General features: G+C 36.3%; 1 protein-coding gene across 2 annotated transcripts; it reads left to right on the forward strand.

The window, feature by feature from the left end:
• Positions 1-1,629: 1,629 nt before the first annotated feature.
• On the forward strand, positions 1,630-13,160 carry st6galnac2 (ST6 (alpha-N-acetyl-neuraminyl-2,3-beta-galactosyl-1,3)-N-acetylgalactosaminide alpha-2,6-sialyltransferase 2). Of its 2 annotated transcripts, none has more exons than XM_052552125.1 (9): positions 1,630-1,696; positions 4,362-4,413; positions 4,508-4,679; positions 4,771-4,933; positions 10,781-10,919; positions 11,006-11,109; positions 11,856-11,939; positions 12,023-12,119; positions 12,252-13,160. In XM_052552125.1, the coding sequence occupies exons 1-9, from the start codon at positions 1,635-1,637 to the stop codon at positions 12,483-12,485; spliced, it is 1,107 nt and encodes a 368-aa protein (XP_052408085.1). In that variant the 5' UTR covers positions 1,630-1,634; the 3' UTR covers positions 12,486-13,160. The 2 variants fall into 2 exon arrangements, with proteins under 2 accessions (XP_052408085.1, XP_052408084.1); XM_052552124.1 differs by lacking the exon at positions 1,630-1,696 and adding an exon at positions 2,159-2,720.
• The last annotated feature ends 2,204 nt before the right edge of the window (positions 13,161-15,364 follow it).

Here is a 15,364-nt window from a genome sequence, read left to right on the forward strand (position 1 = left end):
AAATGATCTGCTATCGGATATAAAATGCACAATTAATTTGTATTCCAAATATTAGCTTGTCGAACTGCCATGACCTTTACTTAAAGAGATGGTGACTTTAAAATGATGTATCATTTATTTGTATATATTTTAAACATATTGATTCATAAAATCAGTATGATTAGCATGATCTTCACAGGCGGTTAAACAACTGTGTTTGAAATCAGATTGGAATTCTTTTTTCCTTTTGGTTTTGTTTAACCCTACGGAAGTTCTAAGCAGCCATGTATTATGATTTTTTTCCTTCTTGTTTTCTCGTTATAACGACCTAATTTTCTGGTTATCTTGACATAATGAATGTCGTTTTCTCATTATAATGACTTAATTTTCTCGTTATCTCGACATAACGAAAAGTTGTTTTCTAGTTATAACGACTTAATTTTCTCGTTATCTCGACGTTATCTCGACATAACAAATGTTTGTTTTCTCATTATAAAACGAGAAAACGACTTTCGTTATGTCGAGATAACAAGAAAATTAAGTCGTTACAACGAGAAAACAAGAAGGAAAAACCCTCCGTATAACCCTCATGTCAAATTGGGTCCAATTTGATCCAAAAGAGAGAAACTTCTAAAAACTGCATTAGCTAGGCAACTAAATTTTGCAAGTGCTTTAAGATCCTCAAAATAGAAAAATAAATAAATTTATAAATAAAAAATATAAAATACAAAGATTAACATGAATTGCATGCCTATTGATGAACCATTGCAGTATGAAATATTTTAGCTTGTTTTTATCTGAAAGTTAATATTTATGCAAGTACAATGTTGGACATTATATAACACTACAACACTACATTACATTACAAGCCAAGTTTAAAGTTCTTCTTTCTTTTTATTGACCTGCAGGGTGGATCTTGTACATCCCTTTTCATCAGTCCATAAATTTAGAAAATGCTGTCAACACTATGAACTTCTAATCAAATAAGCCTGTGGGCAAAAAGCTTGGATGGGTTCACAGCAGCACAACATTTCAAACCTGATTCTTATCGCTAGTCTTTAACACACTTCAGAAGTATGTGTGTAGTATGTGCTATTATAATGGAATCACATTGTCAAAACATTGGAATGAATTGTTTTCATTGCAGTTACTGGAATAGCCAACACCCTTACATTTTTCTAGATTATTCTTTAAGACTTTAATTACATATGACTTCATAAAACATCTATAGAAGTAAATTACAGTATTTATTAGGGATGCACGATAATATCGGCACAATATCGGTATCGGCCGATAAAAGCTTAAAATGACCATTATCGGTATCGGCCGATATGAATATTTCTGCCGATGAGCCAAACCGATATTCTCCAAGTGAAATAATTGACCTGTTTTTCAGATGTGAATGTCTGTCTACATTTGTAAAATAATAAATTTATGGTAGAATCAGTACAGAAGAGATACATGGATTTCTATTCAGTAAAATTAAAGTTTAAATATATCAGTATATATTTGTATATATATCGGTATCGGCATCGGCCAAAATTATTTTGAAAATATCGGCATATCGAATATCGGCCAAAATCCAATATCGTGCATCCCTAGTATTTATTTAACACATTGTTGCCTTTCTCTGTTGATGTTTCAGGGCATTCCAAATGAGTGATTGTCAGAAAAGTGCTCTTCAACAGATATCAGCGGTGAACATTATAGGGACCCTGTAAGTTTGATTATACTTTTTGACCACTGTAAAGGCCTTTAACACCAAAAGTGCAATTAATAAGCCCCACAGACTGAAGCATCGCACCTCTCTCCTGATTTGTCAGTGGATAAACAGGAAAACAAAGTAACCTGCGTTACTTCTTAAAAACAAACAAACAAACAAACCAAAAGACAAAAACAAAAAACAATTAGATATTTTGTTGAAAATCTAAAAAGTAACAATTTACTTTACTAGTTTTTTGAAACTCATACATAATGTGTTACACCAACACTGGTCAGAATTCTTTGCTATTACTACTTAAATACTAATTAATACTACTTCTAATAACTACTGTATAATTATGACTATATGGTTTTATAGATACCTTTTTACAGTAACTGTTGTTAATACCAGTTAATTGTACTGCTCAATATGCAATTGAATTTAATTTCTCATTTTATAGGCACCGCACCCTCTTGGTTCACCACCTCAAATGTTAAATTCAGTAATCCGGTGATGATTTGTGCTACCTCTCTGATTTTGCTTCCAGCATGATGTTAATGTGGTGTGAGACTTTTCATTAGAATTCTCACATATAGTTCCTTTAACCTCCTCTTTTCATTGAGTTCCAATTGCAGATTCCTATCACACATTAAATTACACTGTCATGTCAATTTATTTAAAGATGAACTCAGATGTGAAGTTCCCTGTTCATTGGCCACAGATCTCTTCCTCCATGTGTGTTGTAAAACTGGTTGTGCAACTGTTCAAATTTCTGGTGGGTTGATAAACGCAACCTGCAGTGACTCTCCACTTAAAAGCGTTCAGAGATTTCAGTCACAGGTCTGTGTTTGGTTATTATTATGAAGTCAACTGATTATTCGAAGACATGTATTGTTTTGCCACGCGTTTACTCTGCACAGCACAGTCGGAACACAAAACTGTGGCTTTGTAGATCTATTTTGGCAGCATGCGTTTGCTTTATCTACTGGAATGTGTTGGGTTTGATGTCTTCAGAAGACTGGAGCACAGCATTTTACAGGTAGGTTCAGACAGACTTCCATCCAACATCAGCGTTATTCTCATACACTAAATCTATAAGACGAAAACAAGTGATTTGAAAACATAAAAATATTCACGCAAAAGTTAACTTTTTTTAAAGACTGTGACATCTTGATAAGACAAGATGATAGCTTGATAAAGAGTTATCACTGGGGTGACAGCCACTCATCTTTTACAGGTCAGATGTGGCACACGTCAGAACACCAGTACAAAAGATTTAAAAAATCCCAATATGTACAGTTTAGGGGTATATTTGCATTTTAGCTTTTGTACCTTGCGATACTAGTGACCTAGGTTTGTCTGATAACACTGATGAAAGTAAGACTGAACACAATGGCAGAGCAGTCATTACTTTGCTATGTTATAATTTTCTGCAGTTATTTGATCCATTGTATAGTTCACATGCCAAGTTAATGACTGCACTGTTTTAAGCAATTTTTTTGAACACCCTGACCAGTCTTTTACTGACAGATTTGTTTCTGTCTATCACTCACACAACAAAAACAAAAGACAAAAGAAATATTCATATCCTTGTGGCTGTCAGTTCTTTGCGACACAGATGTGACTTTCCAAAATGTTTGTTTTTTTACCTCAAGGCTAAGGTGTTGACACATAGAAACACATCACATGCATACTTTTAATTGCATATCAGCTCATATACTGTTTTCCCATAGCCTCAAAACCTAGCCTCAAATTTGCATGATTTCCGTTGATGCATAGTGGTAAAGTTTTGAATGTATTTGTTATTTTGTTAGAACAGAAATAGAAATGTGACGTCATCACATCATATCCTGTTAAATGTAGTATATGTAGTGAATATAGTATGATATATAAGCATGAATAGGGTACTTTACACATGTTAGAATTAATGGGGTATTATATAATATGCTAAGGAAACAATATGTATGGGTTAATTGGTTATGGTGTGGTATAGAATGTAAGGGTTAATAGGGTATGACATGAATCATAAATGTATGGTATGTAAGTGTTAATGGGGTATTGTACGGTATGTAAGGGTTAATAGGATATGATATGAATAGTTAAGGTATGGTATGTAAGGGTTAATAGGATATGATCTGAATAGTTAAGGTATGGTATGTAAGGGTTAATGGGATATGATCTGAATAGTTAAGGTATGGTATGTAAGGGTTAATAGGATATGATCTGAATAGTTAAGGTATGGTATGTAAGGGTTAATGGGGTATTGTATGGTATGTAAGGGTTAATTGGGTATGATATGTTTCGTTAATGTATGGTACGTATGTAAGGGTTAATGGGGTATGGTATCATATGTAAGGCTTAATGGGTTATCATATAAAATCTAATTTTATAGAGAGTAATTGGGTATGAAGAATTAATGTACAGTATGATATGGATCTACCAAAGTGAATTACATTTTACTGTGCTATGGTATTATTGTGTTTTCATACACTTTTATTTTGAGTGGCCTAAAGATGAAGAATAAAACAAAGGTAAAACATTTACACTCATTTTAGTTTTTTAAGTTTTCAGTATGTCCTCTGTATTGCTTACTCTTGTTTCCTATATACTCCATCACACCCTCTTCTGCTCTTGCTGCAGAACTGACTTCACTTCTGTTTTGATCTTCTTTGCTCTGCAGGGCTGGATTAGAGGCTGAAGTAAACTGGTTTGAAAACAAAGCTGAAGAGGAGGTGAGCCGAATATGTGTACTAAATCATGGCCTAAAGCTGGCATAGAGCAAAACAATAACTAAAGTCAGACAATCTATATCAACTCTTTCATTAGGCAGTGCCAGCCTGCTCCTTGAGACATACCATAAAGAAAGACGATCATCTGAAGAGAAAGTTTAGCTTCTTGGTGCCTGTTCTGCAGTGGCGTGATTCTTTTAGGAATTCACATTGGCAAAAACTCCAGAATGAACCGTTGCCATATGGCTGGAAGGACCAGCCTTTCTATGGTAAATTTACTGTAAAAATCACCATTACAAGCATGGAAACAAAGCCATAAAACTTCTCAAAACATTTTTTTCCCCCCTTCTTTTAACACAGAAATAGGCAAGACACTTTCTCTGCTCTCACATCCTGCCAACAGTCGTCTGTTTGAGCGGAAAACGTCAGATACCTGTGTGCGTTGTGCTGTGGTGGGTAACGGAGGTATTCTGAATGGATCCAGGCAGGGGAAAACCATAGACAGTCACGATTATGTTTTCAGGTTTGTGCATTCTATTAGAAAAATTCATTATACCTAAATCAAAACATAACAGAATTTTAATTTTGGGGTTTAATTTTAATCCCTTTAAGCTGAAGTTATCAAACTCTCTATTACCCCAGTTTAAAGGTGTACTCAGAAATGTTTTCAGTAAAAACAAGATAAATAGTACTTTACGCCTCATGGGTTTAGACATGTTAGAATCACATGACCAATCGTCACTGCAATCCCCTGATCTTGGAATAAAAGTGCATTCAAGCCATGTTGGTAACAACCTTTTCATAATCATGTTGGTTTTCCAACTACTGGAATTACTAGATTCCAAAAAGCTTTTACAAATTGCTACAAATTAATTAGTACCTTGCTCAAGGGCACTTCAATTGAGGTTATTAAAGGAGAGCACTTTTTATTCACTTCCCCCAATTCCTGCTGGTACTGACTGGTACTGACACCACTGATCTATAATATAGAACTGGATTGCTCATCACATGAAAGTGAAGCTGGCGCGCCGCCAAATTCGTAATCCCTAGTGTGCGTAAATGTTCTTTTGAATTAATAGGAAATTGTGTGATTTTAATGAGAAAACATCACATAAATCTGAAGTATCTCTGTACATTATTACAATGCAAGTACCCTAGTCACGTAAACAGTTATTTTTTTAAATGTCGGGAATTTCCCCTACTTATTAAAAAGCTACATTCATTACAGTAGCGAACATCATGAAGATGATAAACATCAGAAGTACCTCAACATATAACAAATGACAAACTGCTCATTCTGAAATCTGAAGAAAGATTTATGCTTTGTTTATCTGTATTTTTCATTGTTTATATAATTTAGTTATAGTGTTTTTATTCATAAATTAGCTAACAATGATTTCGTTAATAGCATTCATATTAAAGCAGGTAATGATGATGATGATTTAAATGGAGGTTAAATTAATTATTAATTTAGTATACAACATTTACAAGGAAACGGTAATAAACATTTGAGCAATCTTGGAAAGTCTGAAATAGATGTTGCTCAATCAGGACATTAAAAATATACACATAATTTATTCAGAGAAATAACTGACTATATACAGTAAGGATTTAAAGACATAAAGCTTTATTTCCAACATGGGAGGTTAGGTTAAGCTTTTCATTTCATTATAGAGCAATATTAACAGAGGCTATTGTATTATTCATTGTAATATATTCAAATCAATTTCTGATACTAATATGTTCATGTTTGATAATTCCTGAATAATTACATCCATAAAGAAATAAGCTATATTTTGTGTTGGACTGTTAACGTTACCTGTGTCGTCAGGGCGCAGCAGACACACACACCTAAATGGTTTAAATATATCACTTATCCTGCCCATTAATTATCATATAGTCAAATTATAAGCTGTGTGTTTGCAAGAAAAAAATCTCAGGTTACTTATGTAACCATGGTTCCCTGAGTAGGAAACTACCGTTGTGACTAAAATATTAATAGGTGCCGGGAGAACACATCATCCAATTCTTCATCTGAAGCTTGCATCCGAAGCATAGCAGGAAGCTAGATAATGCAGTGTCTTGTTCCCTACCCAGGGAACCATAGTTACATAAGTAACCTGAGAGGTACCCTTTTAAGGGAACTTCGAACTGCATCCTCTAAGGGTCGCTATGGGGAGCAGCATACCAACGCCACCATACTGAGGGGAGTACAGGTCAGAATCATGGCGAGCACTAAGTTCCAACTCTACCATTTCCATGGGAGTTGCCCCTGGGATGTTAGACGGCTGTCTCTGACATTATCCCTAATGGCCAAGGGCCTAGGCCACATCCCCAAACTTACCTGTTAGGGCCAGACTTCTGGTGGAGCTCAAGGCTTGGAATCAAGAATAGATTCCTTTAAAGGGATATGACCTAGAGCATAGCATCATATTAAGTCTTGGCCTGCCACAAAAGGGCAACCACTTGCTCTTGCATAAGCTTTCTGAAGGAGCTGTCTCAACAGATGCCTAGTAGCAACACCCTGTTTAAATAGGTATCCTGAGGATACATAGGTGGAGTGGCACCCAAGATGAACAGGGCTTTTACCAGCTCAAGAAAGGACATGAAGCAACCAAGCAAAGCTCTTACTATATAAGTTTTTAGAAAGACCTCGGAGTATTAGTGTGCAAACTTACCACAGTATGGTTTTTATAAAATGCGCGAAGACTTCATGTGCAGAGTTACCATAACATGGGTTTTAGGATACCGTTCTAAAGGGCTCTCGTGGCACTCTGAAAGAGCAGCTAACAGATGGAATGGTACATCTAGGGCCCTATGATTTCCACGATGCAGAAAACGCAGACGGAATTGTGTAATCCAGTCATGAAAATGGAATTTACAGTTTAACGGAATTTCACGTAATATGTCCAATTTTGAATGAATTAATCAAAAGAACGTTACTTCAGTATCTGCCGTCTCACTAAATACTTAAGCATTTGCCAGAAATGTATTAGTATTGTTCAACAGAATGTACATAGCCTACTACTACTACTACTAAAATTAAACAAACATTATTTTTTTTAAGGAATAATCACAACATTTCTTTCATGTTTTATTTTTTATTAGTAAATCCCCTTTGTTTATCAAAAAATAAAGTTGCTTAATTTTTTATTAATTAAAAGATAAGTTAAATGAATGTTTTATGCCTTCATTTGATAACCAAAAAAAAAAAAAAAAAAGCAAATACGGAACAAAATTTCTGAGGGGGAAAAAGTTTCAAAAGGCTATTTTAAGAAAAACATGAATACATTTAGTTGTTTTATGCATTTAAATAATTAGACATGCTATAACACAGAATTAGTTTACTGCAAGCTACCCAAGAACTCAGCACATCAGAGAGGCTGTGGGAGGGCCTAGTTCACCTGATGCTGCTGGTTCCAGATGCACTGAAAAAATGGAGTACTCAACTCTCACGTGAGAGAAGAACTCAGAATTCAGAAAGCAGTAGCGTGCCCATAGGCAAACCTTTTGGTAAAGGGGATTGCTGCTAAACTACCATGAAAACAGCACACGGAGTGAGGAATTCAACTCCTCAGAAGGGGAGAGAACTCGAGCGCCCGAAAGGAAGCACCATGCTCATAATAACCGTCAATGCTGAGGGGAGCGATGCTTCAAAGTGATAGACACACTGGTAGAGTGGAGCCCAAGGTACCGGGTCTAACCAACTCAGAGAAAGGGAACAAAGCTAATATGCATAACCCTTACTGTACAGGATTTCAGAAAGTGCAAAGAGTCTTGCGTGCACACTCACCCCTTATGTGGATTTTAGAAAGTGCGCAAAGTGGTTGACGTAATCTCCCGGAGCCTATTTATACTATAGTTGCATGGTTAGTGACGTCATGGGCAGTCGTCCAGCCAATGTTTTGTTGGTGTTTTTCCATGTATGTTTCAGACATGGGACAGGATGAGGAGTTCCCCATAACGACCCCTAGAGGACGCAGTTTGAAATTCCCTTGAAAGGGAACCAGGTGTTTCTGTCAATTCTGGCTAAAATATCAGTCCGTAATCCATAATAACACTTTCCATGAAGGAACTGTTCTGAAGAAAAAAACTAATTCAACTATACAGGTCCTTCTCAAAAAATTTGCATATTGTGATAAAGGTTCATTTTTTTCCATAATGTAATGATAAAAATTAAACTTTCATATATTTTAGATTCATTGTACACCAACTGAAATATTTCAGGTCTTTTATTGTTTTAATACTGATGATTTTGGCATACATCTCATGAAAACAGCCATATCACCCTGGAGCCCAAGACCAGTTGCCCACTGAAGCTAAGCAGGGCTGAGCCTGGTCAGTACCTGGATGGGAGACCTCCTGAGAAAACTAGGTTGCTGCTGAAAGAGGTGCTAGTGAGGCCAGCAGGGGGTGCTCACCCTGTGGTCTGTGTGGGTCCTAGCGCCCCAGTGTAGTGATGGGGACACTATACTGTCAACAAGCACCGTCCTTCAGATGAGACGTTAAACCGAGGTCCTGACTCTCTGTGGTCATTAAAAATCCCAGGATGTCTTTCGGAAAGAGTAGAGGTGTGACCTCGGCATCCTGGCTAAATTCGCCCATTGGCCTCTGACCATCATGCCCTCCTAACAATCCCCATATCTACTGATTGGCTTCATCACTCTGTCTCCTCTCCACCAGTAAGCTGGTGTGTGGTGGGTGTTCTGGCGCAATATGGCTGCCGTCGCATCATCCAGGTGGATGCTGCACACTGGTGGTGGATGAGGAGATACCCCCTGTCTATGTAAAGTGCTTTGAGTGTCTAGAATAGCGCTATATAAATGTAAAGAATTATTATTAATTATTATTAAAACCCAAAATTCCTATCTCAAAAAATTAGCATATTTCATCCGACCAATAAAAGAAAAGTGTTTTTAATACAAAAAAAAAAAAAGTCAACCTTCAAATAATTATGTTCAGTTATGCACTCAATACTTGGTCGGGAATCCTTTTGCAGAAATGACTGCTTCAATGCGGCGTGGCATGGAGGCAATCAGCCTGTGGCACTGCTGAGGTGTTATGGAGGCCCAGGATGCTTCGATAGCAGCCTTAAGCTCATCCAAAGTGTTGGGTCTTTCGTCTCTCAACTTTCTCTTCACAATATCCCACAGATTCTCTATGGGGTTCAGGTCAGGAGAGTTGGCTGGCCAATTGAGCACAGTAATACCATGGTCAGTAAACCATTTACCAGTGATTTGGCACTGTGAGCAGTTGCCAGGTCGTGCTGAGAAACAAAATCTTCATCTCCATAAAGCTTTTCAGCAGATCGAAGCATGAGGTGCTCCAAAATCTCCTGATAACTAGCTGCATTGACCCTGCCCTTGATAAAACACAGTGGACCAACACCAGCAGCTGACATGGCACCCCAGACCATCACTGACTGTGGGTACTTGACACTGGACTTCAGGCATTTTGACATTTCCTTCTCCCCAGTCTTCCTCCAGACTCTGGCACCTTGATTTCGGAATGACATGCAAAATTTGCTGTTATCCGAAAAAAGTACTTTGGACCACTGAGCAACAGTCCAGTGCTGCTTCTCTGTAGCCCATTTCCTGCACACGCCTGTGCATTGTGGCTCTGGATGTTTCTACTCCAAACTCAGTCCACTGCTTCAACAGCCTATTCGTTCAGAAATTTCTTTCTGTGTCTTACCCTCTCGCTTGAGGGTGTCAATGATGGCCTTCTGGACAGCAGTCAGGTCGGCAGTCTTACCCATGATTGCGGTTTTGAGCAATGAACCAGGCTGGGAGTTTTTAAAAGCCTCAAGAATCTTTTGCAGGTGTTTAGAGTTAATTAGTTGATTCAGATGATTAGGTTAATAGCTCGTTTAGAGAACCTTTTCATGATATGCTAATTTTTTGAGATAGGAATTTTGGGTTTTCATGAGCTGTATGCCAAAATCATCAGTATTAAAACAATAAAAGACCGGAAATATTGCAGTTGGTGTGCAATGAATCTAAAATATATGAAAGTTTGATTTTTATCATTACATTATGGAAAATAATGAACTTTTATCACAATATGCTAATTTTTTAAGAAGGACCTGTATGGTAGGCCTGAGGTTGAGTTTTCAGCTATTTTCCATTTTTCTGTGAACTATTCCTTTAAATTAATTTAAAGATAATTTTCTTACATAAAAATCCCAGTTAATATTGGCTGTTTTTTTTTAGCTAGAATGCACTGTAAATAATTGTTAGATTAATGGTTTTTCTATTGCATAATCAAACATACACTAAACCAATCACTAGAACAAAACCCCCTGAGCCCTAGTCAATTTCTGACCCAACAGCATAAATATAATTCTAATAATAATGATCATTATTTATAGGGTAAATGGGGCAATAATCCAAGGGTTTGAGGATGATGTTGGGACAAAGACGTCTTTCTACGGCTTCACCACCAACTCTCTCAAGAACTCCTTAATTGGTTATTACCAAGACGGCTTCCACAAAGTGCCACGTGGTCCGGTAATTGACCCTCTCATTCACAATTTAGGATTTATTATTAATTATTTGCATGCCGATGAACTACAGTGAAGTCTTTGACGTCACAGGACATCAGGTATATTTTTATCCCCGCTGAGACTCGAGACTACGTGATGCTGGCAGCTGCCATCCAGGGTGTGTCTGTAACCTCGGGACCTGATAAAGGGGACAGGTAGGTCTAACAATAAGATTCCTACACGTTGCAATTTATGTCACATAATAGGTTACAAGAAATTATTATTATTATTATTGTAATCATTTCCTCCTTTACAGTTCATAAATTAGAGTTGAAATGGCCAGGTCTCCTAAAAAACTATTAAAATTTACTAAAACTGATTACTGATTATTAGCCTACATAATATAATGAACTAGCCATATGTACTAATACAAAATGTGGATATAACACATATAAAGCCTACTAATAATAAACACTTGCAGAACATCCAGTAATATAGGTAATTAATTGTTGTTTAAAATAAATGAGGAACAGTTATACTTATAATACAAGCTCAGCTCCAAAGTGATTAAAAATATGGAAATAACATGATCACTATGCTGAATTCATTGTCGATGTTGAAATTAAAGGCAATAAATGGACACATGTACCCGAATTCACTCTTTATAATTGGGAGCCATACACTTCAATTAAAATATTAATGATTTATGTATCTGGAAAATGTTATGATCATTTGTTTATATAGTAATAATATTGAACAAATGAAATGTGTAATGAATTTCTTTACATTTGATTCCATTTTTTTTATTTGCTTCCTTAAATTTAAACATTTAATTAAATTGCATTACATTGGAATTCTAAAAGGCATTCTACCAGTTTGTGTTTTATTTTGTTTTTATTTCAACATTAGCTTGTCCTTTGCATACTAACTAACTGCTGAGTTTATTTGATTATTAAAACAGGCCCTCAGAACTTTTTGGATATAATCCTGAAATACATCAGTTTAAGATGATCCATCCATCCTTCATTCAATATGTGACTCAAAGGTGGGAAATTTTTTCTACATATTATTTTGTCACTTTTCCCTCCATCTCCCTTAATGTAATGCCATGGTGTTATTAATTAACAGGTTCCTAAAATCTCCACTGCTGAAGCAGTTTAGAGATATTTACATGCCCAGCACGGGTGCACTGATGCTTTTGGTAGCTTTGCACAACTGTGACCAGGTCAACAAACCTCCAATGTTTTTTTATTAATAAAACAGCATTTGAAATTCTTATTTATTGTTAGGATTTCTCGGAAACCTATTTGTCCAGCTGTTGTTAAAAGGATGTTGTGCTTGCTGTCTTTTTCCTCAGGTCTCTGCATATGGCTTTATCACAGAAAATTACAAAGACTTCTCAGACCATTACTATGACAAGGTGACGAAGCCTCTGATCTTTTATGCCAACCATGACATGAAGATGGAGGGAAGTCTGTGGAAGCAGCTACACTCTAAAAAAGTCTTGTGGCTATATCAGAGACAAACAAATGACATGAACACTTCAGTGAATCCTGGGACATCTGAGAGAAAAAAAAGAAAGAATGCATAGTGAAATTGCCAAAGCAGTATTTGTTCTGGTGTGCCCTGATTCTGTTGCATAGGCGACAAAATTGAGAATCGCATTTTTAATAAGCTAAATTAATTGTTTAACTCAAAGTGTTACTTGGAGAATTTCCAATCTGGTTTCCCGTCACATTACAGCACAGAGAACATGCTTCTGTTGAACTAAATAATGAGAAAGGTAAATATCAGTGCTGATTTTACTGATATTTAGTGCTGTACTCTCAATCACAATACACACTTAGACAAACTTGAAAACTGTGTTTGGCTCTTTTGGCCAAATCTAGAAAGCAAGAAAATTCTGTGTGAACACAGGTGCCTTTAAATGAACTGCAATGACATGGCGGTCCCCAGGGTTCAATCTTAGGTCCTCTCCTATTCAGTCTGTATATATGTCCACTAAGCTAAATAATGTGGAACAACAAAATAGCATGCTATAGCCATGCAGTTCAAACTAGCTCATTAACAGCAGATCAGATATTAATAGATTTGATATGATATCATTAAAACCTAAATGCACTTAAAGAGCTAGAGCTGCGACAACTAGATATTGTCACAATTGTGTTCTGTTTTGGTATTGCTTTTGTATTCACATTTTCTTGAATTCCTTTGTTAATCTCTTTATTTATGTATTTAATTTAAATTCCATCACATACAAAAATAATGTGTATTGTTATGCCAAATATGTAATATGCACTTTCTCTGGTATAGTTTAGCATTCTTGTAGCTCAAACAGAAATTGGTGCTGGCAACAGCAATATCATGGCTGTACTTATTATGGAATGCATGAATTGATAAAGTGTAGATTACTTTGGATAAAAGCATCTGCCAAATAATTAAAAGCAAATGATTAAAAATGAATTTAGAATACAGGGTGATTTCACACTTTCTACCTCAACTATGAAAGTAAACCTGGCATTTCAGTCAAAACTTCATCCCTTGGAGTCGATCAACGGATGAACCATTTTAATTAGGAGGTGAGGTGGAGTCAAGGGAATCAGTTCCAGGTATGGGGTTTATGGGAGATAATTTTGATTTGATTTGATTTGATTTAATGGTTTATTTAAAATGGGACAGTGCAATTTCATAAAACACATGAACAAACATGGTTTAAAAAGCCATAAACTATTTTTCATCTGTAGTACCCCGGCCAAGATGTAAAAAAAAGCATTAAAATACGAACAAGAAAATACATTTAGTCTATGGCAAATTGACTACAATATAACTACAATATAAATGACACTGTAAAATAACCCATATTTTAACAGTCTGTATTGATAACAGTCAATACAGAGGGTGAGGGAGCCCTCTGGTGGTGAGGAAGAGGATCTACAGAGGCTAGATTCATGACACTAGCCCTGAAAGTCTCTATGCTCAAAAATACTATAAAACAGTAATATTGTGCAATTATAATTTAAACAGACGGATTTCTTTTTTCTTTTTATAAAATAATTTACTTGAATTCGAATTTTCATCGTCATTAGTCTTTAGTGTCAGTTTTGAAAACTGTTGTGTTGCATCAAAGTTTTGTGGAAACCATGATACACAACCCTTGTTTGGTGTAAATTTATAAAATAAAAGAATGAATGTGACACAAAATAGACGCAAAAAAAACAACAACAACAAAAACAAAACAGTTGCATCACGAAACTATTTCCAAATATGTCACAGTGATGGACTTGTTGGCACTTCATTTTGTTTTCAAAATATCCTTTGCTTTGTGCAATAGATCTTACTCTATAAAATACCTTCAAAAGAAAGTAAACTGTTTTTTGCTTCAAGGTACTAGTTCCCCCCTATGTTTAAGCTTCTGATTGCTGTGATAGTGACATTAACTGCTTTATTTAAACATGCCCCAGGTGTGCAACATCTGTTTGTGGGATATCCGGAAGGTGATAGCAGTCTCTGATCCTTTGATCACCACGTGCCCTTATCTTTGTGGGAGCAGGTGAAGGGATGCAGAACCACAAGCCTTATTCTCCAGTTTCACCTGGTTCTCCACAGCACACCTTTTCATTCAGGCACTTGTCAGAGCCATATTCACTATACTGTTCCAGATGACTTCATTTGTGAGGAGACAGGAAGCACTTTGATCTTTGGCTGAAGAAAGAGACAGTGTTTTTGTGCACATGCAAGTTTAAGCATATAAATGAGGCCATGGATTGTTGAACTTCAGTTTCACGTTAGCATATGCTCAGTAAATTGAACAAAACAAACTTTGGTTTCCATTAGTTTTTAATTACTGCACAACACACAACAACTGAATGCATGTTTTTGGGGATGAGCAATTGAGCCATAAATGACATAGCAAATGAGATCATTTCTTTCTCGTACACAGCAGTAAGATAAAATGAGGAGCAAATGGAGACCTTTGCTCATGTCTTCTGCTTCTCTGATTTTTTTTCCTGAAAAAAAACCCCAAGTAATTTAACGTCTCCTTTCGAGTCTCAAGAGGAATTTCAACAGTCTAAAACCATGCTCATATTTGAAGTAAACTAAAGAGTGAAATCAACTTGGAAGATCTCAGTAGCTATGCTGATCTCCAAAGCTGTGAATTTGATTTATGCACAAAATAATATACAATAAAAAAAACATCACTTCCTGAGAAACTGGGACAAAGTTTTGGTTACGTATGTAACCCTCGTTCTCTGAAGGAGGGAATGGAGATTTTATGTCGACTGACTTGGGTCTCTCTTGGGAGCCCAAATCACCTCTGAGCTTTAGAAGAAAATACCAATGTGAATTTTGTGAGTGAAGCCACTCCCCCATACATACATACAGGTATATAAGATGGCAACATGCATCCACTCATTCAGGTTTGTGCTGAGGAGCCGCGAGGCATCTTGGCATTCAGCACAGTTCGAGGTT

The sequence above is a fragment of the Carassius gibelio genome, chromosome B3, assembly GCF_023724105.1.
Source record: "Carassius gibelio isolate Cgi1373 ecotype wild population from Czech Republic chromosome B3, carGib1.2-hapl.c, whole genome shotgun sequence".
Taxonomy (NCBI): domain Eukaryota; kingdom Metazoa; phylum Chordata; class Actinopteri; order Cypriniformes; family Cyprinidae; genus Carassius; species Carassius gibelio.